At 46.0% G+C, this 26,850-nt stretch overlaps 1 protein-coding gene across 8 annotated transcripts in view; it reads right to left on the bottom strand.

Annotated features, from left to right (window-relative positions):
- Positions 1-26,850, bottom strand: part of Hdac4 (histone deacetylase 4) — a 246,455-nt gene that overhangs the window by 207,950 nt on the left and 11,655 nt on the right. For 7 of the 8 annotated variants that reach the window (XM_052192276.1, XM_052192275.1, XM_052192279.1 and 4 more), the window contains exon 2: positions 6,389-6,627. The exons of the other annotated variant lie outside the window; for it this stretch is intronic. In XM_052192276.1, coding sequence (XP_052048236.1) covers positions 6,389-6,410 — 22 coding nt within the window. In that variant the 5' untranslated portion in view covers positions 6,411-6,627. The remainder of the gene's footprint in view (positions 1-6,388; positions 6,628-26,850) is intronic. 8 annotated transcript variants of the gene reach the window in all.

Genomic DNA, 26,850 nt, shown 5'->3' with positions numbered 1-26,850 from the left:
TTAGCCAGTGTAGGCTTTCTGGGGGAACATCTTCATTAAATGCATACAGTTCTTCTGGGAGCTTCTATAACCTGCCTAGTCCTTCTCATGGCAAGAATCACTCCATGCCCAAGGTGCCTGCAACCCTAAATGCCAAGCCCGGCCTGCTTGGCCTAGAAGCCCCACATAGGTAGAGAGGAAGACTCAACTTATCTGAACCCAAAGCACCCTGAGTTCTGCTGTCCGCAGAGAAGCGTGTGTGGGTGATGAATTTCAGTTCCTGGCTGGCCTTTGAAGCACTGTCCTACCTCAACTGAGGCAATTATTTGATGGCAGGCAATACTGGTTTTCTCACCCACACAATGCAACGGTGGCGTTCCAGCTCACTTCACAAGGTTATCAAGCTTCACAAATGTAATGACTGGAAAGCACAATTCAGAACCAACTTGCTATTCATTCTAGCCCCTCCAAAGCACAGCGGGGTTTGACTTGGAGTAAGCAGGTAATCAATGCTGATTTATGATCACTCTAAGTTTTAAACACCTACAGTTAAACAGACCCAGTTCTGTAGCTGGAGCAGCTTTGGGCCTTGCACAGACCAGCTCTGGAGGCGGTATGCATCTGCACACCTGTCCACATACGACCTGCCCCCACTGTCAGGCGCTGCAATTATGGCCTTTCTGTTCCAGCACCAAGCTGTGCTCAATGGTTCCTAATGATTCAAGTATTGAGTTTTCTGTGTCAAATACATACCAGGAGTTCATTCTTAAATTTCAATATCATTAATCATCTAACATTCAGCATCTCAGAACTCAGAAATTTGCATTTCTACAATGGGGGCTTTGAAAGAAGGACACAAATGCAAATGCTCCCCAAACTGTGTAAGAATTTTCAGAAAATTGCCACAACAAACCATCAGCACACCATTGACAGTGAATACTCTGAGCTCTTCCCAGTGACAGAGTATTCGTGATTTTTAAAAGACAAAACACAATTTGAAGATTGGGGGAAAAAAAGGTTGAAAAATAAGTCCTTATGTCTACATGATTTCCAGAACAAATCTTGACTGATTAAGATCTCAGATAATCACGGCATGGAGAAGCCAGGGTGGTGACAACTTGAGAGCTGCTCGTGCTAGTGGGGCGGTGGCTGGGAAGATGCCAGCAGGATGCGTGTGCTAGGAGCTGGGCAGGAGGCAGCACGAAGTACACGAAGCATTCTGGAAGCCTTTCCTTCAGAAAGCAGACTGAAGCACTCCCAAGATTAACACTCCCCCTCATCTCTGGCCCACTGTCTGAGGTATCCCATGTCCTTCTCCAGAGAACCTGACGCATACACAAAAGAAATGCTCACTTCTCCACGACCTTGGCCAGCTCAGTCTTGCTCCCCACTGTCCATAACCTCAGAGTGGCTACCTCTTGGTGTCCCCTCCTGTTCCATATCTGCATGAAGCTGCTCCTCTCTGGCTGACTGTCCTGCACAAGGCATCTATCTCCTGACTGACTGACACTCCTAGGCCTCCTGCTGGCTGGCTACCCCTAATTGCCTACATAACTGTCTGACATCAGTATGGTCTACAGTGGTCTCTTATAGCAGGCCTCACTCAGACTCTGCAACTTACTTGCTACCAGCTGCCCAGAATCTACATCTGTATGCAACACAGCCCACAAAATTCATTCTCTACCCTACTGGGCAAGTATCCCTGAAACATATACATTGCAGAGCACAATATAAAAGCTATAAAAACATTCCTTTATGATATAATTTCATTACCATTTAATATCTTCATTACTATATAATAACCTTGGCAACCAAACTGGTTAAAATAAATAAGACTCAAGACCATACAAGTAAAGAGTAGGACCAGGCATACACCTTTAATCCCAGCACTCAGAGGCAAGAAGCAGGCAGATCCCTGTGAATTCAAAGCCAGCCAGGTCTAACAGAGTGAGATCCAGGCCAATCAGTACTTCACAGAGAGACCTTGTGAGGGTTGGGGCTGGGGGTCAAGACTTGAGCACAGAGCAGAAGATCTCAGCTCAGCCTAGGCCAAGGGCAGAGGGCCTCTTCCTGGAGACCCAGACAATAACCCTAATGATGTTTCAGACAGAATATTATTAAACCATAGAACAGCCCAAATTAAAGCACTGATCTTGGATTACATAGGCTTCCCTCAAGGCAGTTACTTTATTTGTAACCCAACACCAGCCAGGCCTCTCACTGAGATCCATGAATAGATAGAAAAACAGAAAGAAGGATCCTGACTGACTGGCTTCCGACCTGAGGCCTTCAGTTAGGTCAGCACAGATGCCTCCTTGAGGACACCTACTTTCTCTAAGCAGAGACCTTCCATAAGGAAGTTCAAATACATTGATGATACAGTGTTGTATCAGATGAGTAAGTAGTGATCAGGGGACAGGACCAGGGTCTCATGGGAACCAGCCAGCTACCAATATCTAGGTGCACTGTAACACCAAGAAGGACAGAGCAATTACTGGGAGGAAAAGGGGACAGGAAAGAAAGAATGGCTGCTCACTCTCTCAGCAGCCCCATCTGTCCTTACACTGCTATTTCCAGGGACCTGCCGCCCAGGCTGAGCTCACCCCAACCTGTCTGGGCACATCTCAACAGTGAGGGATTCAGTGCAGGATGAGACCAGCAGCACCATTCAGAGCCTCTTTCCACAGAGTCCTCACAAGTTGAACCAACCCAAGCTCTTTCCTCAGGCTGCTCACAGTACTGGAAACAGTTATTTAGAGCAATAAATCCCAACAGTTAGGAGGCTTTTACGTCAGAGAGCCAGGGCCTGGCTCTAGCAAAGTCCAGAAAGAAGAGCAATAAAATCATAAGGCCAGCCTCACCCAGCACCACAGGGAGTTTAAAGGAAAACAGAGGAGAGAGGAGTTATACACAGCAAATAAAACGGCCACTTCATCACCAGGCCAAAGCCAAGCAGCCCTGCCAATGTGAGAGGACCCAAAGGCCACAGAGCTCCACCAGGGCTTGATGTGCCACCAGCACTGCGCCAGCAGGCCACACAGGAATAGGCAAGAGTGAGCCAAGCAGGCTAGGGCATGGGGCCAGAGAGAAGACACTGGGGTCGCAGAGGAAGGAAGACAGGTGACTAAATAAGAGTTAGTGACAAGGACCAACATGACTATCCTGGTTACCTAGCTTTGTCCCAAGATAGTCAGAAGTTTTCTGTTCCAGACAGCAAGCTGAAGGTTGGAGAACTCTGTGGAAGATGCTATAATTAACCTGTGCAAGACTTCAGGCTCAAACCCCCAATATTAAAACTCCCATTAAAAAAAAAAAAATCAATGACTTAATTAATTGACTATTCATTCTCTTCCTGAAATACACTAAAAAGAAAATATAAATAAACTGTGAAAGGATTCAAAGCATTCAAAGCAATGTCTAACAATAGGGAAAGCCTAGAGGACTCATCTGAAACCACAGGGCCATCAAGCAAGTCTAAGTGTCACCAGTAAGGACCCATGGCCTAGGCACACAGCCAGCTTCCCTCTTGGTCATTCAGAGCTGTGGTAAGCCATATGGAAGACACCTGCTGTATGGCTCTATAATACAATTATAGAAGACCAGAAGGCTTGAGAAGCAGGAGCCTCAGCAAGCTCCAGGCCCTGAACAAACAGCCCAGTCACAGGTAATGCAAGCACTCTGAGGAAAAGAATGGTCTCAGCACAAGGCAGCTCCATCTGACCTGCTTCAGGAAACACAGAAGGCATACACCCTGACGCAAGGGAAAGAGCCACTCAGAAGCTCACAGGCAGAGAAACAAGCAGAAGGGCTGGGGGGGGGGGGGGGCAGCTCAGTGGTGGAACATTTGCTTGGTATGCAAGGAACCCCAAGTCTGGTACTCAACAAAGTAAAGAAAGCAGGAAAGTAGAGAGGGAGAGACAGACAGACAACAGAAAGACAGACAGACAGAAGTGAACAACAATGAGTAAAATTTCCCACACAAAGGGCAAAAACTCTGGGGACAAAAGTCTGAATCCAGCTGTCCTCCATTTCTGAGAATACGATTTGAAGAGGGTGACTAGGAAAATTCACAAAGAAGTAGACAGGACAAGACCCACCAGCCCAAAACAGGCAAGTGTTTTACAGAACAAAATAAACAATGTACTCTTGTAAGAGACTTCATTAACCAAAAGAATAGTCATTAATTTTTAATTAAGCACTGGAGGGAAACATTGAAATATATAGAGAAAATGATTAATAATGTTAAAAGACTATACCAAAATTATAACTACAATAGAAAATTTTACTTTTCTCAGAAATCAAACAAAGGGCAGCCTAAAAACTTAATTGAGTTAATAGATATATAACATGTAGAGAGAAGGTGCAGATATTCTCAAACAAAACTAGATCATACATATGTGAGATTTTTAAATACAGTACTAAGATATATTTGCAGGGGCTGGAGAGATGGCTCAGTGGTTAACACTGACTGCTCTTCCAAAGGTCCTGATCAAATCTAAGCAACCACATGGTGGCTCACAACCATCTGTAATGAGATCTGACGCCCTCTTCTGGTGTGTCTGAAGACAGCTACAGTATACTTACATATAATAATAAATAAATCTTTGGGCCAGAGCAAGTGGGGCCAGAGTGAGCAGAGGTCCTGAGTTCAAGTCCCAGGAACCGCATGATGGCTCACAACCATTTGTATGGCTACAGTGTACTCATATACATAAAATAAATAAATAAATCTTATACATACATATATATATATATATATATATAATACACACACACACACACATATACACATACACTTGCAAACTTCTTTAAACCAACAACATAAGATCATCCTTTTCCTTAAATGCCTAGGTAGCTTGTATAAGATCTGATTGTATCTGTGTCAGGTATGTGCACCATTTAGACAGCAAAAAGAACAAAGTCATTTTCTCCAGCATAATAAACAAAACAATAAATAAAACAATTTCTGCCCAGCGCCAAAATGGTGAAAAGGTAGGAAACCACACCCCCTTACACACTGCAATTACCAAGTTCAGTTAGACATCAGTCTGCAACAATTTCACAGTCACCTTAGAGACATTCTGAACTTGTGTGTCCGCTGGCTCAGCTTTAGCCTCTCCGAAGTCATCCGAGTGGGGATACTTGTAGTACTCTTCATAAGAGATTCATAATAATTGTATAATGTCACTTTGGAGCTATCATGAACACTGCCTTAATCACACAAAGACATACAAACTGTCAGAAGAATGTGAGGTCTATGTGCACACTGACATCAAAGATAGTCACAATACGCTAACATAGAAAACATCTAACACTTGACTTCACAGATGCGGGCACATGTATCTCTCTGCATGTTCACATGGGGAAGACACACACCTCCATCTCACTGCAGAGGCATACCTACATATCAGTATCTATTGTACATTTCAGTCTACACAGCTCAATTTTTTTCCTGCAAGCAACCATAAACCATTTCTTTACAACAATCAATACATGAACAACTGAATCAATAAAACCCTCCTACCTAAATAAACCCTGGTGCTCTGCCCTCTGAAGCTCTCAGATAAAGCAATGATGCCCAGAGAAGTGTGTGTGACCATTCTGTTTCAGACAGTCCTAGAAGGAAGTGCCTAGACCCTAAGCCTCTGCCTCTACCAAATGGAGTGGGCTCAGAGGCAGGCTGACTAAGCCGCAAGCACCCCTCCTGGCATCTGTCCTGCCTCCTGTGTGTGCTCAGGACAGTCACTACATCTACACAATGCACTACAAGTAGCCAGAAACAGCCAAGGGTCTACAGGTGGGCCAGGCAGAGCTCTTCACATTTAACCTGCTTCATGCTTTGCAGCTTTCTAAAGCCTAGTCCCGTATGTATTTGCTAAAGGCTAAGCATGCAGTTTCTAATCCTGTTCTACCCTGCTGGCTCTGTGACCTTGGATGAGTCCTTTGTCCCAGCAGTTCCAAAGGGGCTGTTGAGAAGCAGAAAGGCTTGTGAAATGCTTAATATGTCACCAAAGAAAGCCAACCAAGGACACTGGAGAGGCTGTGTAGAACCAAGGTCTCATCCCAGCCAGGGTCAATGCAGCAGCACTGTTCCTCACTTACTCTGACAAGAACCGCACTCTGCAAGTTACCTACTGGTATTTACCCATCATCTACTCGAAGACAATTCTTTTTCCTGGCATCAAGGAAACTCCCTGCCATTGGGGTGGGCAGACAAATCCCTGGGATTTGGGAGGTCTAGATCGGCCCTTGGAACCAGAAGACAAGCACCCACAGTTTCTGAGCACTTGCTGATGCTGCAAAGCAACAGCAACTGCTACAGGAAGGCGAAATCTGAACTGGAACAAGCAGGCTGCAGGGACAGCAGCAACACACCTGTGGAAACAATGCTAGAAACCAAAAGCCTTACCTGGATGGCTTTGGGAGCTCATTGCTAGCAGCGTCAGTGCCTTAAGTTCAAAATGGCTCAAGATGTCCAGGTAAGCAGTGGCTCCAACACACTCCAAACTTCCACCAACACATGCAGGTACAAAATTGAGGAGGCCTGGGTCCCAGCTGCGTAAACTCGAAGTCTCACTGGCAGCGTCTTGTAAACCAAGTAATCCACAAGAAGAGCAGAAGTTGTGGCCTGGCCTTGCAGAGATGAACCTGCATGTCAGAGAAGAAAGGAGCCCTCAGTTGGGATGGGAACACAAGCACCTAACAGGAAACAGGCTCTGATTTTCACTCTTCTCTTTCTTTATAAACCCAGCGGCTAGAAAAAGCAATTCATACTAAGCCATTTTGATCAACATGAACCACTCAGGTTCCAAACTGAGGTTTGTTGCAAATCACGTGAGGAAAAAAAACATTGGTGAACAGTGCTCCCGCCTCACCACTGCACTGCTGACATCAGACTAGTTACCTAGTGGTTGAGCTGTAGAGCCGGTACACTCACGACAAGACAGCCAGCAGTATCCCTGATCTCTGCCCAACAAGATGCTAATAGCACCCCCATTGTGATAGCTAGAACTGTCTCAAGGGCAGGGCAAGGGGAGGAGTTGGGAGGCAAAATCAACCTCAGTTAAAAGTCTGATTTAGAGATATCAACCACCCCACCATCAGCCTTTAGGAGGAAGTAGTATAGAAGAATCCTGCCAGTGACAAAGAGATGTTCCAAGCTGCGCTATTTTGTGAAATACGCAGAAAAAAAATACCACTGTTCTGCCTTGCCTTTTCATTGAGAAGCGCCCATCCAGACTTCTCTGCACATAGCTGCCACCATAAAACTTAGTTCAAATTCTGCTCTCCCACTTGAGTGCCATAAATTATCACCCATGTGCCCATCTTTATAATACACTTTTCCAGGTTTTTAAGGAATACATAGCCATGCAGAGGAAGATCTCAAAGCTACCTGTGGTAGCCCCTCCCAAGAGGCAGGTGCTTGGCAACATTCAAAGACAGATCTCCCCTGTTGTCATCTTTCTCTACGGTTTGCCCATAGTACCACTGTCCAGATAACATCCTACCCAGGGCAGCCACTCTCAATGGTTACTCCATATCACTTGGTGAATCCTTTGGAGGATTCCCTGACCTACACAAGGTTTGGGAAGGCTACAGGTGTCTAGGCACCATCAAAGTCCCAGTAATATGAGACCCATGGACTGAATAGATTCTCCAGACTTTCCACAACCCAGTCACTTTAGACAAGCCAATGAATGTCAACCCAAGACAACCTGATTGTCGCTCCAGCACCTCCTGAGGCATCTGTCTACTCCATCTCTTCCTTTAAGAATGTGATGAATCCTTTTGGGTTTTTTGTTTGTTTCCTTTTTTGAGACTGTTTCACTGTATATGCCAAGCTGGCTCTGAACTCAGAGACTGGCCTGCCTGTCTCCTGAGTGCTGGAATTAAAGGCATCCACTACCAAGCACAGCCTGAGAGTTGTTTTCTTAAGCAAGTCAACTCTACTCCCCAGCTGCTTGCAGCTATCAGCTCGTCACGTCAAGGGATGCTCTCTAAAGGTAGGCTGTTCACGACGCTGTCCAGCTGCACGCTATTGCCTACAATCTGTGCCCTCACCTTTATGTCAACTGATCTGCCCTCAATAACACCGTGACTTTTATCCTCAGATTCAGAACCTGTACTACTCTCGGTCAGGACACCACTCACTTCCTGAAAAGAGTGCAGGTGGCCCAGTTCTGCAAACCCTGTGACTCTCGTGCAACTCTGCATCCTGCACACAGCTACAGCTTAGCTAGGTATAAAAGTCACAGGCCACAACCATCCAGTTGTAACACTGTTCCCATGGCACCATGGAATATCCTAAGGCCACCTTCTCCAGAGTTCCTATCTATGTGACTCTTAGGGCTGAGTATAGCTGACTATCATTTTCTTCTGCCTACATGCTACCATGTCTTTTCTTAGTCTGGAAACTTAAAATCTTGTCAGACAGTGTGCCGTTGCATGTCTCTTGATTGATTTTGCTCACAGTAAGACTCTTTCAACATGTCTCCGTCTTCCTGCTCTGGAAGAATGCTCAGTCACTTTTGATTATTTTTATTCACCCACTCTAGCTTCTTGAAAGATTCTATACTGCTTGCTGGCTGGACTCTCGCCATAGATCCCACCCCTCTTGCCTCAGACACATCTGTTGTTTATTCTGCATTCCCAGGCGGCCTCTCTGGTACATTCTGCACATGACTGATGAGATCTTCCAAAGTATCACTGTCTTAGTCAGGTTTTTATGGTTGCAGCAAAACACCATGCCCAAAAAGCAAGTTGGGGATAAAAGGATACATTTGACTTACACTTCCATATCACAATCAATCATCAAAGGAAGTCGGGACAAGAACTCCAACATGGTAGGAGCAGGAGCAGATGCAGAGGCCATGGAGGGGGTGCTGCTTACTGGCTTGCTCCTCATGACTTGTTTAGCCTGCTTTATTACAGAACCCAAGACCACTAGCTGAGAAATGCCATATAGCTGGATCTCAAGGAGGCAGTTCCTCAGATGAAGCTCTTTTCTTTCTGGTGACTCTAGCTTGTGTCAAGTTAACACATAAAACCAGCCAGTACAATTAGTTTTCTTCATTGTGGTCCTGATGCCATTTAAGTAAGCTTTAAACACTTCTCCACTACTTCACTTGTGAACCTTCATTTAGACTCATCCTTCCCCTGATGACCATTCTAGCCAAACTTCTAAAAACCTTTCTTCTTCTAAAACAGAATCATGTTCTAAGGTGGCCTTCTAGGTATTCTGGAACACCTGTTGGCAGGCCCCAGATTTGGCAGGACTGTTGTATTTATCTTCAAAGAAGAGCCCAAGCCCACTTTCCCTTCCTAAAGGATGTCAGATTCCCAGGGTTGCAGCTCCCACCAAAGGCTTCCAGCAAGCTCTCTAAGAAGCACTAATGGAGATGAGCCCCTTCTTGTAACAACCCAAGAGTTTTTATTGTGACACAATACAATGTTCTGGGAAGACACACACTTGCCAAAAATGAACACTAAAATAACAGTGATTAGGAAAAGAACAAGTTCATAAGCAACACACTACAGAAATGCTCAGTAAAGGAAAAACATTACCATCGTTCAGAAAAGACCCTAATAAATAATAATAATCCTAACAAAAAAGTCTAATACTGCAGAATTATAAGACTTTAAAATGGTGACAACAATGTAAATAACAGGAAGAAGAGAATATGCTTCTCAGTTTGGGCAGTTGAGCCTACTCTCGCCTGTACCTGTGACCTTGTCAAATTGTCTCCCCTAAGGGCAGAGCTTGTCAAATGTGCTAATAAAAGAGGTTTTTTGTTTTGTTTTGTTTAACCAGATAGAAAGAACCACCATGAGGTAGGATTAGAAATGGTCTAGAAACAGAGATAGTGTTTGACAAGCATTAGAGGCCCAGCGATGTGCTACCAACAAAACAAATTCTCACTACAGGCACATGCCACCTAATGACTTTCAACTCAACAACAGGCCACATACAGCAAAAACAGCAGTGGTACCATTAAAGAGGATGACCCTGTGCACTGTGGTCATCTTAACCTAAGTAATACACAAGGGCAATGACCAAGACTACACCATATATTCCTTCACAGAGCTGTACCTGACTGTGAAATGACAAACTACAGATGGGGAAAGATCTGTCACACAGAGCCTGTACATTATGCCCCACTGTCCAACTGACTCCATTTACAATCCCCCAAGAGATGATGAGATGATGAAGAACTTCCCTTTTGTGTCTGAGAGGGCCTTCTTAGGAACAGCTGAGCATTCAGTACCAGTGTGAGGAGAAGCAGCATCATCCCATAGGTTGAGGGGCCCAGAGATGAACAAAGGAAATGGAATCACCAGCCCAACACTAGAAACCCATCTTTCTCCACTTCCTAGGCCACTTGACTTGCTCTACTCTACCATAGCCTCCCCACCACGATCAACTGAGCCCTCAGAAATCATAGGCAATGCCTTATCTCTGTCAAGTACTTGTTTACAACAATGATAAAAGTAATTAATACACAAATTAAATGAGAGAGCTGTGAAGGTAATATTAGGATCTGACAAAATAAACTTTAGAGTCAAAGTTACACACAGGACACAGAGGCCCAGTTCCTAATGGCAGAGCGATCAGTCCATTGGAAGAGTAAATGAAAACCATGCTTCACACTGAAGCAAAACTAAGAAAAGCATGAAGGAAATGGGCCAATCTACCATTACAGCTGAGATCCCAATGCTTATTCCCAGGGACTGTAATAACAGCAAACAGAAAACTAGTAGAGCATTAGGAAGCACACACACACACACACACACACTCACACCAACATGACTCAGTGGCACTTACACAACACTACACAAAAGTAACAGGGTACACTTTTTTCATTGTCCTTTAACACACAAAGCAGGCACTGAGAAAAACACCTTTAGGTCCATAAGGCAAAGTACCATTAAGCTTAAAAGGCCTCAAGTTGAAAAATAAATAAATAAATTTATTTTACTAAACTGGAATTAAGTTTAAAATCGCAGCAGAAAGATATCTTGGGGGGGGGGGGGGGGTAGTTTTCGAGACAGGGTTTCTCTGTAGCCCTGGCTGTCCTGGAACTCATTCTGTAGACTAGGCTGGCCCCGAACTCAGAAATCTGCCTGCCTCTGCCTCCCAGAGTGCTGGGATTACAGGCGTGCGCCACCACTGCCCAGCTCGAAAGATATCTTTAAAACCCAAAATTTTGGCAAGTGTGGCAGTGCAGCTTTTAATCCCAGGACTTGGCAAGGGGAGGCAGATCTCTGAGTTTGAGGCCAGCAGTGGTCTACAGAGTGAGTTCCAGAAGCAGAACCCTGTCTTGAAAGAAGGGAAAAAAAACAAAAGAAGGGAGGGAGGGATGAGAGAAGGAGCAGGAGGGAGGAGAAGAAAGGGGGATGGGAGGGGAGGGGAGGGGAGGAAAGGGGAAGGAAGGGAAGGGGAGGGAAAGGGAGGGGAGGGGGGAGTGGAGGGAAGGGGAGGGAAACCAAACATCTGTAACCTGAACAATGCTCCTCGGTGCACCACACAGCTGCGATCCCAGCTCTGGTGAGTGGAGGCAGGAGAATCAGCAAGGTCACCTCAACTATGTAAGGAGTCCGAGAGCAGTCTGGACCACATGGAACCCTGTCTCAAACACACACTGCAACACTTCATGAATAAAGAAAATTAGAAGGCACTTTGCAATGAATGAAAATGGAGACACAGGCTATCAAAATACACAATGCCCAGTGGGAAATTCTCAGCACTGAATCCCTGGGTTAGAAAAGACAGTCTTGATTCAGTGTCGGTAGGCTTCACTGTAAGAAATTAAAACAAAAACAAAGGAAACTCCAAATAAACAACAAAAAGACAACAGCAAAGAGTAGAAATCAATTCAATTAAAAACATAAAAATAAGGCCAAGATGCACACCTGTAACCCAGGCATTCAGAAGGCCAAGGGAGGAAGACAGAGAGCTCAAGCCTGGACAATGAGCCCCCCTTTTAGGAATGAGAGAAATGAATGTGACTGGTGAAGATTCAGTCAGACTGATGATGATGATGATGATGATGATGATGATGATGATGATGGAGGAGGAGAAAGAGGAGGAGGAGGAGAACAACAACAACTGTGAATTCATTATATCAGGAAGAGCAAGGAGATCACTACAGACTGTAAGTCAGTAAAGGTCAAGTGGGAGGATCACAAACAGCTTTATGCTGAGGACTTGCATGAAATTAACAGGAGCTTGAAGAACCTAACTGTCAACTATCTGAGAGGACAGACTCATAGCAGGGGACATCCGAAACTCTTGCTACTGTAAGGTCTGCCTGAGGACGGCCCTTGGCTCCCTTCACTGATGTCTCTGTGAGCGAGACTGTGAGACTCAGTGCAGGGGGCCTCATCTTCGCCTTTGGTCATTTCCATGAACGGAGATGGGTAACTATTTCCTCTGTGCTGCATGCTAATAATCCAAGCGTGCTGACTCTGGCTTCAGCCTCCACTAAGCCGGCTGCGTGTGCTTTCCTGACAGACACGTTTCCATCTTTGTGGTAGAGCATTTATTTACATCCGGTCCGTGCCGACAGCTCAGGTCGGAAGCCAGCCCCCACAAGGCTGTGCTCAGTCACCTTTTCCTCATGTTTAACACCTTTCTGCAACAGTGAGGACCTGGCTCCTACAATGTATAGTCTATTTCTTGGTTGTGTTCTCGTACACTCGGAAGTAGTTCCAAAGTCCTACAGAAGGCAAACAGGCTCATGAGTGGACAGACGACCACTTACCACTGTACCCTGTCCTCAGCATTCTGTTCCCCAGCCCTCTGTGGGCGAGCTGGCGTCCAGGCCATTCTGATGGGTCTAAACAGTTCCTCCTCATCCTCCTCTGTGAGGAGAAGAAATAAAGGCATATGGCTGATCCTGGCAGTGCTTACCTTTAATCCTAGCATTTAGGAGGCAGAGGGAGATCTCCAGGAGTTCAAGGCTGGTCTAGTCTGCATAGACAGTTCCAGGCCAGCCTGAGCTACATAGTATGACCCTTTCTCAATAAATAAGCAAGCAAAACAAAAAAACCAAATAGCAAACAAATGCAGTAGAAACATATCTATAAAGGTAATTTAAATTTAACAACCTTGTAGACTTTCCACATAAGCTTCTATTGAAGAAAGCTCTTATGTGTGGAATCTGACACAAACACAAAGCAATGCAAAGAGAGTAACAAGCCCAAGGCCCCAACCTCAACAATCCTGAGCGCTCTGCCGTTCTTGCTCCATCCACCTCCTTTCCACACACTGAGATGCCTAGACTCTACCTATGGTTTGTTGCAGGTGGGTTCATCTGTAACCCTGTTATTACAGTTTGCTGGTTAGGGTTGTTGTTATTGTTGCTGTTGTTTTTAGTGCACTGCCAAAGGCATGGTGAAAATTAGCTCAGTGCCATGGAACTGGAGTTCCGTTATAAGCCAAAGGCTTTCACAGGGGCTCACCTTCCAGGAGAGGCAGAGTCTGGTGAGGTCTGCAACAGGCTGTCAGGACTGCACAAGCCGGCCGGGGACTGCTTCTAGAGCTGAAGACCCTGCCTTCCATTAAGTCACACGCCAGCCTCTGGAGTTCCTTCTTGGCCAAAAGACAGTCGTCACTCCCCTGTGTCACTAGAGACTGTTGGGGTTGGGGGGCAAGGATGACTAGAAATGAGAAGACTAAGGAGCCAGGTCCAGAATCCATGTGCAGTTCAGTGTGCAAGCCGTTTGACACAGGTTTGTGGGGCCAGACAGACCAAGGTAGGTCAGAAGACAGTGACTGTGTGGCTCACTGGCTCAGGGTGTTCCAGGCACCACACAAATGAAAAGAGCATGTCTGTAAGAGCCGAAGATGATGAGTAATTCTGGTTTATAAGCACCTTCAGGACAACAGTGACAGGCGTGGCCATCCTGCTAAGTCTAGTCTGACACTGGACACAAACTTCTACAAAGACAACTCTTCTGTTTCTACTCTGGCTTCATACAGAGTAAGGAGCATGGGTGCTTAGTGTGCTGGGCTTACCTGGGTTCCTTCCTCCTACAACTTGGAAATTCTGAAATCCTAGTTGGTTTGACTTCAAATGAAGTAAAAAACCTTTTAATCAGAAAAAAAAAATCATAGGAGCTATAAATCTTCAGGAAAATTTCTTTTCAAAATCTTTATGAAGCTACCAAAAAGAGGGGGTGAGCAAAGAAAGCATGTTCTGTCCCTTACCACACCCAGTGGACAGTGGAGCAGCAGGAAGTGGCTAGAGTGCAGGAGAAATGCAGATCATCTACGGGATCCAGCAGGCCTGAGTGGCAGGGAGGGAATGCTATTCTCCCCAGGGCTAAGCAATGCCATCTTGAGACCCTCACCAGAGAGAGCAGTAAAACAGGAGAAGAACTGGAAAGGTAAGGTCGCCATTCACACACAGTACACTGTGTGCATAGAAAACCAGTCAACCAAGAACTAGTAAAATGTCTATGTTAAGTCTGAGAAGTAAGAGGGTAAATATATCTAATGTTTCTACACACCAGGGACCAACACAAATAACACTGAGAAAAGGTAACATTTATGATACCATCAGATAGCAGCATATACCTAGGGCTAAATTTATGAAAAAGATGTAAAACTTGTACTAGAAAACATAAATATATATTAAGTAAAATTAAGAGATTTAAATAACTAAAAGAATATTCTATGTATATGGTTTCAAAGACGTAACAATGGTTCAGACATCAATGTTCCCCAATTAATTGGTAGTCTATGCAATCATTATAAAAATTTTAATTAGAGTTTTTGTGTGAATTAACAAGTTAATATTACAAGAAACAAAGGACCTGGAAAACTTACACTCCCAATTACATTGATTTATTATAAAACTAACATTTAAATGTTAGGACAAACCAAGGAACATAATATTCTAGAATAAAACCAATACAAGCAAGGTCATCTGATAGCAGCCAAGAACCCAACCTAAATCCCAGTGTTTCCATCTTTTTGAAACACAATGCTTAGGTCATGACCCATCTAGCAACCCATCATGAAAATGGGAGATGGGTTACAGAACCAGTCCAAAGGACCACAAAGACCAATAATTTCATACAGTTAGAGAAATCTCTATGCACCATAAAACTAACTAAATAAATAAATAAGAAAAGGGGGAAGAAAAGAAAAAAGAAAATGAAAAATTTCAACTTATCCAGACTCAGCAGAAGAGAGAAGAGACAGCAGCACAGCAGAAGCGGCCTGCCACAGAACATTCACCAAGAGACTGACACCAAAAACCCAAAAGCAATCCCTATAAACCTGAAGAATTGACAAACACCTATTAAAGTGGGGGGACAAATGGGCAAAAGGTAAGAATAGGAACTTTATAAAGAAGTCTGTAAGCAGTCAATCAACACATAAACAGGTGCTCAACATCCATCACAGCAGGAAAATAAAAATGAAAACTACGGCGGGACAGGACCAACTCATCAAAATGTCTAAGCAAAGAAGCGCTATATATCAGTGAGACATGGTAAAACCGGAGCTCTCACACTCAACCTTCAAAGTGTGCAGGCCCCAAGCACCCAGGAAACAAATCCCCAGGTGATAGGAAGTAATGCAACATACACAAACCCTGCTATGTCCCTGATATACCCACTGACGCCATCCAGGACAGACTCAACCTGTTCTCTAGTCATGCCAATGAAGACAGACTGGAAACAGGGATGTGGCTCAGTTGACTAGCTGCTAGTCTAGCATGAACAAAGCAACAGATTTGATCTCCAACACTATATAAACAAGCATGACAGCACAGACCTGTAATCCCAGCACTGGGGAGGTAGAAGCAAGAAGACCAGAAGTCCCTCAGCTATGTAGTGACTTAGAGACTACATGAGACTCCAGGTAAAAAAATAAATTAATTAAAAATCAAGGACCTATCAGCATATTCTGTGATAGCACAAAACTGGATTATAAAATATTATGCAGCAAGAGTAAAACTATACCTTCACACAGCCACAGACAGACCACACTTTCACAGCGCTAAGCAGAAACAGGCAGACACAAGTGGTTCACTGGGATAACGCCATGAGTATAAAATTCGTAAAGGGATAATGTTGCTCTTCAGTCCCGGAACAACCCGGAGGGCGATGCAGAACTCTAAGGAAGAGGAGGGAAGTGGGTGAAGAGCTGATAGTCGTTCTCATCTATGTGAAGGCACACAGGGCAAGGGCTGGAATGTACAACCCAGACATGCTTGCTGTCACGTTGGCACACAGACTGAACCCGAGAGGTTGGGAGATGGGGCTCAGTTCTTCAAAGACCATCTTTTGTCACAGACGTCCAAAACAATCCCCACCTGCCTATCTGGTCAATGTGCACCTTTTACCTGGCTCTGTAGCTTGCAGATACACAATGGCTGACAGTACAGTTCTTGCCGCTACCTTCGACAGTCTCCATGCACACAAAGGTCTGCCATTCTCCCTTGGAACAAACCTTATAGAAAAGAGCTGAAGGCGCACATTACACCTAGATAACAAGGCAGACCCGAGTCAGGATAGTCAAAAAGAATGCTGATGAAATGCTAATCAATGCTTTCATTAAATGCTTACCTTAATCTAAATTAATTAAAATTTAAATAAATTATAAGCAAAAAAAATAAACTGCTTACTGTGATTCCTCGTACTTATACAGTAAGCATTTTAGTAAGCCCTCTTGGACTCTGCAAATGAAATATGGGCTGTAAAGTTTGGCGATTATGTTTTATAAGCATGCCATTTTATGATAGATGGCTCACACTGAAAGACTACAGATTTTTCCCCATAATTTGTTGGGACACATTTATAGTTTACTTTCATAATAGACTCCATACTAGAAAGTAATAAAATCCTCTTTCACTGTGTTCTAACAGAAATAAAATATGAAGTACTTCACAAATCTACAAGCAGAGTCTAAACAAGCTGAGAGAGGCTGCACAGGTGGGTGGCAGCAGTGCCACCTTTGATCCAGGACTCAGGAAGCAGAGGCAGGTGGGTCTCTGAGTTCAAGGCCAGCCTGATCCACAGAGCAAGTCCCAGGGGGAGGCCGTACTGAGGGCACAATTCTCTCCCATGTGCTGAAGGCTATGATGAAGACAAGGAACTGGCAGCATGCCTAGCTGCAGCCTCAGGGCCTACCATGCTTTCTTCACAAAAGCCCCATGGCCCTGTCCAGTTACTCCCACTCTACACGGGGGTTACAAATGAAGGACGGCCACATTCTGGCCCATGACCTGTAACATGTATAAACTTCTTGGTAAAAACAAAAAAGGTCCGACTGGATCAAACATTATGATAAAATGATTGTTTTCTTCACCTGAAAAATGGAATGATTTTAGAGAAAGACTTTAGGGAACCTGAGATTTTTAGCACAGGGTCCTAGGGATAATTTAACACCAAACTGCAACAACAACAACAACTAGTCAGGATGTCCCAGGCAGATGGCTGTAACACCCAGAGAAAACCCAAGACTTACCAATGACCCACACAGGATCCAAGAGGCTTCGAAGCCTCACTTTAGGTTTGAATGAGAACTGTCCCCCACAGTCACATGTGTTTGAACACTTGGTCCCCAGCTGTTGGTCCCAGCTTTTGGGGGAGGTTTACATAGTACAGCACTGATGGAGGAAGTATGACATTTGAAACAAACTCTGACATTAAAAGAACTGTGCAACTTCCAGGTTGCCCTCGCTTTGTGCATGCAGTTGGATGTGTTATTCTCAACTTCCCTCCCCGCCCGCCCGCCCGCCCGCCGCCGCCGCCATGCCTGCGACTTGCTGCTACTCCTCCCTGCCATGAGAGACTATTATCCCTCTGGAACTTGTAAGCCAAAATCAACTCTTTCTTCCATAACTTGCCTTGGCTATGGTATTTGATCACAGCAACAGAAAAGTAACAAAGACACTCACTTAAATGGACAAGTAAACACAGTGCCATCCTGCTAGAGAACCAGGTACTCAGAACCAGGAACTTGGGGCAGTACCAACCACCTGCACAGAAGCCTCACTTACAGTGCTTCAGACAGAAAACAGTGAAGATGTGTTCCCATTGCCAGGCACACAGACACCACGCAAGCAGCGGTTCTCAGTGCACTCTGGAGCCCCGAGACTCCAAAGCCTTTTCAGAGGGTGGGAAATCCATTCTGTTTCTCATGTTTCTAGCTTAGCCCTCTCCTAGGTACTGTGGCACTTTCCAGATACGTGAGGACAGTCGAGCACTGCCATCAGTTTCTCTCTTTTCTCACCACAGCATAATAGGCAACCTTCATCCAGTGGGTAGCAGTAGCGTGCTCCTCTGCTTTGAGATCCCTGTGCTCACACCAGGTAGCTACTGTGCCTTAAACCACAGGCCAGTCACACAGTTTCCTCTGTATCCAAGTTCATTCAGCCACACCTCCAGACACGCCATCACAGGGGCACTCAGTCTATACCACCAACCTGAATGCAGACAGACTACTCTCCAACTGTCCTACAACAGGGTAATGCTCTGCAGCTGGGAAGAGTGGAGAAGCTCATACCCTGGCTATGCATCAGTGGGTCAAGTGGAGCTTGGGATTGAATGAATTTGCACATTCATCCTCCAGGTAAGGGCAGGCGATGGCTTTTGCCAGAGCCCCTTGTGAAATAGGCACTGGATCTTTCCCTTCTACCAACCTGTGCATAAAGTACCCTGTTACTGTCAGGACACTAGAGTGCTCCACATGCTGGCAGCCTGCTCCTTCCTGAGCTGCCCTTGCTTGACGCTCACTTATTCTACAGTCAGCCTCTCATTTGTGAGGCTCTGCATAAGCATGACTCCTATTTGCCAAACATTTTCCAAAACTCTAATCTACTCACTGAGTTGGCTATTTTTCCTGCTCTCAAGTGTAATTTTTACTACACCGGCAGTGGTATCTGGGGCAGCTTACAGAACCTGAATAGATGAGGACACAGCCCAAATATCTCTGGAAACCCACTGCCTCGCCCCTCCCTGCCAGCCCCAGGGGTGAGGCAGTTACTTCTTAAGTGTGAACCTGAATCCATCTTGGATTTATATGAACAGACAATTCACCACTAACTTATAGAGGAATGGTTCTGATGCTTTGATTTAATTGGGAATCTGTGTTTATTGATGCTGAAGGTCCTTGCCCCAACTGGTTTTTGATCTATTAATAAAGATGCCAGTGGCCAATGGCTGAGCGGAAAGAAAGAGGTGGGACTTCCAGGTTCCTGCACGAGAGGGGAGGGGAAGGGAGGGGAGGGGAGGGGAGGGGAGGGGAGGGGAGGGGAGGGGAGGGGAGGGGAGGGGAGGGGAGGGGAGGGGAGGGGAGGAAGAAGAGATTAGAGGTACTAGGGGAAGAGAAGGAACAGACTCAGAGCTACAGGGGAGATCTTCCAAAATGTAGGTGGAAAAGGAAGGCGGTCCACAGAAGGGCAGCCCAAAAGCGTCTTGGGCAGCAAGACCAATGGGCTTCATAAAAGGTAACCAGGCAACAAAGTTGAGAGAAGAATTAGAGGTGCTAAGCTAGGAGTAAAGGTGACACTGGGCAACTACACTGAGGGTAGATTTAGAGGTGCTGAGCTAGGGGTAAAGATAAGAGCACACTAACCATGGAAGGCTTAGAACTGTCCAGTCATTGAGTTAGCCAAGCAGATTTGAGATAGCTCCTGAGCAGGTGCACGCCTGTGACTTGCCGGGAACTGAGGGAACTTACAGTGGTGTAGTAAAACCTATCCACTACACTAAGTATCAACCAGAAAAATGACCAAGCAAAAATAGAAATACTAAGATAAGATGAAGTAATGCAACACTTGGGGGACATTCCAGAGATGCAAGAATATGGGGACAAACAATGAATAACTGACAGTATTCCTAGCCTATGCACAAGACCAGAACCACATCCCAGCAAAACCCAGACCTAGGCTGGGTAAGTGTCAACATCATTAGCCACCAGCATCAACAGGAATCCCACAGAAGGAGAGCAAGGGAGACAGCTGCTAAGATGGAATGACTGTGATACTGATGATGACGCCGACGCTGAGACGATAGAGTTAGTGGTGGTCGTGATGGTGGTGGTGATAGTGGTTGTGGAGGTGGTGGTGATGGCAACACAACAATAAGAGGAGGTGGGAAATGCATTCTTCAAATAACAGAAAACAAGACTCAAAGTTGAGAGAAATATTAAAACAAGACACCCAAAAGCAAGCACACAAAGCATGGCTCTGTGCCTGCTGCACTGGCATCTGTATGCCAGTGCATGATTTGAACATAACAGGGACAGCATGGCCACCATGGCCCCAATGCCACCTGCTAACTAAAAAGGCATGCCCCTACATCAAGTGTACAGTCAATCAACATCTGCTCACAAAATCCCTGTGTGCAGTATCAGCAGGGCCCAATACTCTCCAGGTACCTGCTCATCATCCCATGAGGTCTGGGATCTAAGGCTGTCTTCTGCTGAGAGCTGCACACCACCTCAGTGCACCCCTCTCCCCGAGTAAGGGAGAACAACTCCGTTCCTGCTCTGTCTCCACTTGGAGACCCCACAAACCACAGGCCATACTCTGATCATCCCGATGACCTTCATTCTGTTACTGCCATCTGATAAGGGACAAAACTGGCAGCAAGTCCTACTAGGGCAGAAATCACATTCAGAGATGAAAGATACATGATTCATCAGGGGTATCATAGACCTGCCTATGAGCATGGCCAAGAAAGAGGTCCACACACTAGACAGAGGCATGGTGTTACCTGACTTCCTCCTGTGTTGAGAATAGAGAAAGGATGCTGCCTCTGCACACCATACTACAGCCACCTTAACTGCCTGGTGTCTGTCACCATCACAATGCCTTTCATTTTAAATGAAGATTCTATGAAAGCAAAATGAATGACGAGAAGGCCCAGTGTCAGATGATGGTACTTGTCTTAGGGAAAGCATACCAGAATTATCCCTCTGTCCCTTCCCTCATCGGACCTATGTGAGTGAGTGCCCTCTTGGCCTGCAGCTAAGACACAGACCTGGACCACTGGGCCCATGTAGTTGCATCTTTTCCTAAGTTGGCCAATGAAGAGCATTGCCACTGCTGTGTGTGACAGCTCCAGGACCTGTGCTGCTGGGAGAAGACAGCACCTAGCAGATATCACAGTCAGCGGCAGAAAGAACACTAAAGGTGCATCAGGTAGGGAGACAAGAGGGATGACGTAAGTAATGGCCTCCAAGGCAGGGACTATGAGATGGGGGATGAAGAAGCTAAAGACCAGTCAAACAATGATGTGCAGACGGCAGTCAGTCCCCATGCTACACATACATTCCTGGAGAATGCCAGAAGACAGCTACACTGAGAGGCATAGCTATAGAGCCATGTCCTCGCCTCCCTTCCTGATGCCATCAGCACACTCTTGAGCTGCCTGCTCAGGACAGCTATTCCGAGGCTGCGCCTGGGGACCCACAACACTCTGCTCTGTCTTTTGCGGATTCTTTTTACTCCAATGAGAGTATGTGGCTATTGCTCTTCGCTCTGAAATGATTCTGCTTCTGATAAAATGGTCTTTCAGAAACGAACTCTGCAGACCTCTCTAGCTCCACCCAACTCCCAAGTCTCCATTCTCATTGTTCACTCTTTCATTCCCCGGGAAGGATGACCTGCACCAACACGCTCATCACACAAGAGAATCTATAGGCATGGAGATGTGCAGTGCCAAAAGCAAGGAACCCCAGGGTGGAAGGAAGCACACAAGGAATGGAAGAGAGGTCTGTCCTTCCCCTGGACAAACCAGAGGAGCTAAAGCTGAAGGCAGGAAACTCCAGAGATAGGAGAGGGAAACTGAGACTTCCCAGGCAAAGAACTCGGGTGCATGAGAGGAGTTGGGGACAGCCTGGACAAAGGAGCACTCAATGCGGCCCCACTACAGGTAAAGGTGTGGGAGCCCTGGTCACAAGCAGCCTCCTGCCAGAAAATGAGGAAGTCATCATGATGACACTGTGGGTGCTGATGATTAATAAATTAGAGCTCAAATACCTGAGCAGGTGGATCCATTCAGCTCCCATCTGCCCATGCAGTTACCAGCTGCTCACCTCTTCTGCAAAAGGCAGTCCTAGCTCAGCACTCCAGGATGACCCCTGAAGTCCAAGAACGCTGAATCCCTGGAGGGGTCCTAGTATCCCTGCCTTCAAACCACCTGCTACAAGGTTATGTCAGTGGTTGCCTGGGTTAGCTGCCCTCCCAGTTCATGGCCTGGTCACCCTCACTCCACCTCGGTATCATCCCCAAAAAGTCACACAGAGCACCAGGCTGAGCTGGGTCCTGACCCAGGCTCTGCACCTCCAGAGCCATGTGATGGTTTTCTGCACTGGGAATGCCAAGACTCCTAAGGACCAGCCAACAGCACCTACCTCATCATAGGTCATTGAGAAAAAGCAATAATGGTGTCAGTGAATAAGGTCTGGCCCTCTCAGAGGCACTGAGGATGCCAGACAACTACAGGCCAATTCCTCAGGTCTAGGCTGCATGGTAACTGCAGGCAGGAGACAGTGCAGAGCACAGGCTTCAGTCAGGAGTACAGTGAGGAGTCACTGGCTCACTCCCTAGGAGCAACACCAATTCCCCGCAGGACCAAGACAGGCATGAAAAAGGAAGGCATGACTCAAGAGAGAACAACCTCTGACCCCTGAGTTGAGTTTGATTCACATAGAGAAAGAAGGCAGACAGCCTAATCTGGTTTGGAGGTTTGGACCATGTCTGTAAGTGGTAAACGTGAAGAGGTGCAAGTCCTGTAGTGACCTATGGGACTTATTCCCCAAAGGCCTCCTGTCAGTTACACAGGTACAGACTCCTGTGCACATGCAGATGCCAAATGTACTTCGCAATTATACAGTATATTATATATTATTAACTGATCGATATGAAATATAAACTACTATTACATATCACATCTTCCTGCTACATGACCCTCTTAGAGTATCTGTCACACCACTTGTATAATACACACCACCTACATACACTGGTCTCATTGGAATTCCCATTGGAATTTGTTGTTGTTGTTTGTTTGTTTTTCTTTTAGGAATGAAAAACTGTTTGTGCTCACCATGGAACTAACAAGAACATGCATTTTATAAAAGTCACCCACATTTCAACCCTACCATAGCATGTATAGTTTGAGATCTGAGAATGTTTTGCAATTGGTTGTGACTGTGAATTGATGTTACTGAACAGTACACCTTCAAATTGTAACAGCCAGATTTTACACTTATTAATTTTCAAAAGCTATGTGCACATACAAATCTAATAAACTGCCAAATTGCTTGGTTGTGTTGCTCCACGTCCCCTCCCTTCGAAGTCATGCTGCCTGCCCCCTTCTACTTAGCCTTTAAAGCCCACTCCAGAGAACAAGGAAAGGCGCTCAGGCAAACTTCTCAGTACACAGGGACTGGCTCCCGCATTAGAGCCTGCAGGATGTAGAAGATGAAGACATGTTCATGTCCCAGCTACTGGTGAGACAACTGGAATCAGCACACAACACACATCAGGATGTTTCCAAGGATCAATAGAAACTGAAGTGTCACCTGGACATGGGAGAAGCATGTCATCTCTGGTGAATGAAACAAGTGTGACATGCCACCCCCTGCCTTCCTCTCCCCCTCCCTGCAATGGAAGGGAGAGAGCCTGAGAGCATCCAGGGAAAACCAAGGACTCCAGTGCATTGTTTCGCATATTCTAAAATGCACTAGAGTGGAACAGTCTCCCTTCGTTCTGTAGTTACTACCACACAAATACGCCTCTTTGCTCTAACTGTATCTGACCACTCTACTAAGAAACTAAGTTCTAGAGGCTCTAGATCCATTCTTCAAAGCTTAAAATAAGAGAGAGAGAGAAAGAACAGAAAAGGATAAAGGTACACTTCATCCAAAGGCAGAATATGTAAGTAAGAGTTGACTTCACTTCCTCACGCCCAAACTAGAAATGATGTGTATCACTGGTCCCCAAGAGGCTTTGTCTCTCTGTGCAGAAGACCCACCCTCACTCCAGGAGTGTTCAGGTCAGGGCTTCTGGGTAGTACTAGCAGCATTTGGAGGTAGTTAAGTACTGCAGGACACTCTACAGCCTGCCTTCAACCCAGCAGTGCCGCAAGCACAGCTCGTATGACAACCCAGACCATCTCCATCACTGTTAAATGGCTGTGTGGGGAAGGCTGGGTCAAAAGTGTCTAGGGCTGAGAACCCACCGACAGACTCAACCCTGAGTAGTACAAATCACCACACACTGTCCAGCATGAAGACTGGCTCACTGACCACAGCGTGCCCAACATCAATGGAAATCATACAGCCAAGAGTATCACTGTGGCTTCAATACTAGGGCCCCAGTTTCCTGCGCTTTCAGCCTGAGCACAGAATCCCACCACTGGCAGCTGGCTGCCCAAGCTAAGCAGGGTGTGCACCCACGGAACAGATTAAAATTAGGCACCCTAATTATTAAACTGTCACTGTAAAAGCTGGGAACACCATTTTTAAATGGATAGGAGAATTAATGGATTTCTTCATTTGCTTTCATTTGTGCTACTCAGCCTGTCTTTTATTATCAAGGCAGTCATAAAAAAATGCTTCTGCCACATATGCAAATTAAGTCATTAGTATTTTCCCAATTACAGTAACTGCTTATTTGTATTGCTGATCTATTCTTTCAATTTAGTTCCCTTAATATTAATGATATTAGAAATGCTTTAATAAAAATACTCAGGCAATCAAGAAACAAAATTTTCATTATATACCTTTCTGATCATGTAAACGGAGGACCACCCAGTATAACCCAGATGGGCCACCCCACAGAAACTGAGAATAAACCCCAGAGTTGTAAGGTTCTCCCCTCTACAAAGGTTTGCCCACTCCACCAGAGGTCCCCACAACAAGGACAGGTGGGCCAGAGCTTCCCAGGACACAGTCCAGCCCAAGTTACAAACTTCTTTCTACTTTAACCTAGATCCAGATGAGAGATACTGAAGTTAACATATCCATGCTAAAGGCACCTATCTAACAGCACACTCACCTTGCTCTAGTCCATCCCCCATCTAGTCCAGCCTCCCAGAACTCAGAAGATTGCTACCTCATCCCAGATGCTCCACATCCCTGTAGGACCAGCACTGTTCCTCACAAGCAGAGCCTGGGCCTGCTCTTCCCATAAAGGTGTAGCCCTAGACAGACCTTTGTCAGTCACAAACTTCAATATAGAGTCTAAACAATCTTTCAGCAAACTGTACATCTGGGACCTGTGCAGAAATTGAGTTAGACCTTGAGAACAGGTCTGATAGTGCTGGGTAGGTGGGGTCCTCCTTAACAAAGTAGAACCATCTGGGCAGAACAGAGGTACCCTGTAAGAATCTCAACCCTTCAATCTTGAACCCTCCAAGAATCTCAAGAGAAATACACAGCAAGGGCATAGTCCATGGGTAGAGCAACTGGGTAGAGTTAAACTGAGTCTTCCATTTCTGTCCAGCTCACAGTACTCCTCTAGGGCGGCTGGGCTAAGAGGCCAACCCCATATGCTGAGAGAGGAAGAGAAGCTGTTATGGAATGGAAGGAAGAAAGCAAAGAGGATGCAGCGAAGCCCACACATGTCTGCAGGGTGTGCAGAGTCTAAGCCCTGCAGAAGCAGCACCAATCATGGCCAGCAAGGGCAGGAGCAGGAACCACAAGGAAAAGACCAAGAGACAGAAATGTCTGAGCAGGTACTCGGGGAGCTGACAGGCACTGGCTCTGAGCTCACCAGCTTGTCTCTGCAGTGGCTGAGTAACAGGATGCACTACACTCACTACCTCCTCTACCACTACCCTAGATGGGACAAAGTCATGACCCCAGGCACCTCTGACTGCCACTAAGACGTGGCCTCATGCCAAGTCAGCATTAAGACAGCGGGTTCTAAGGGCCTATCACCTCTATGGATCAGGTGTTCTTAATCTGATGCCTAGGGCACCCAATGGGCTCCAAAGATCCACAACCCCTTAAGCTATAAGCAAAACAGCATTTGGACGGCTTTTAGCCCCCCCCCCACCCGTGGAGAAACTTTCCATTAAAAAAAAAAAAATGAGTTGCCCCTCCTCTAAAGGAGCAAGTGCTGACTGCAAAGATGGGTCTGGTTGCTTTGCTACATACTGGCTAAGGCTAGGCACACTCCCAGGGTCCCTCTGCCTTTAGCCCTAAAGTGGTCATTGTATTAAATATGGACAATATAAAAATATATTTTAACAGTTTAAGATAAACTTCCATACTCATGAATCCATGGGCCAAGGCCCAGGAAGCAGAACATCAGACACAGACAGGCCTCCTTGTATGTCCCCCAGGTTCCCACACTGCTCTGTGTAGGGGCCAATGCTGGGGCACTAGTAATCCCAGATGTGGAAGGAAACAAATATTATATTGGTGTGTGTGTGCGTGTGCGTGTGCGTGTGTGTGTGCGCGTGCGTGCGTGCGCGCCAGGAGTCTGACTTCCATGGCTGTGCCCTATCCTTCTCATGATCTCTCAGGTGTCAGGACATGAGTGAGGAGGGCTCAAACCCTCCACCCCACCCCGCAGCGGGGGAAGCCTGCTCTCCAGCTCTAACCAGGCACTGCCTTCCAGCTAAACCCTGCTGCCTCCTAGCCTCCCTCATATCAGGAGGCAAAAGAAGTGTCCTCATTCTGAATATACTGAGACATGCAGGAGAGCTAGTCTCAAAGGGAGGAAGCACCCTGCCCTGGAGCCCTTCAAGGTCCAAAGAGGGATTCTGGCCACCTTTGTCAGCTTAATGGCAGAGCTCTGTCCTAGCTCAGCTCAATATGGGGACGGGGCCCAGAAGCAACCTATTTCCAGCCTCAAGCCTGTGACTACTGTGGAACTCCAGGTATGAAGCTTAGCTGTG

Source organism: Apodemus sylvaticus, chromosome 9, assembly GCF_947179515.1.
Source record: "Apodemus sylvaticus chromosome 9, mApoSyl1.1, whole genome shotgun sequence".
In the NCBI taxonomy this organism is placed as follows: Eukaryota; Metazoa; Chordata; class Mammalia; order Rodentia; family Muridae; genus Apodemus; species Apodemus sylvaticus.
Note: the sequence above shows the minus strand (reverse complement) of the source record. Positions and strands in the feature narration are given on the sequence as shown.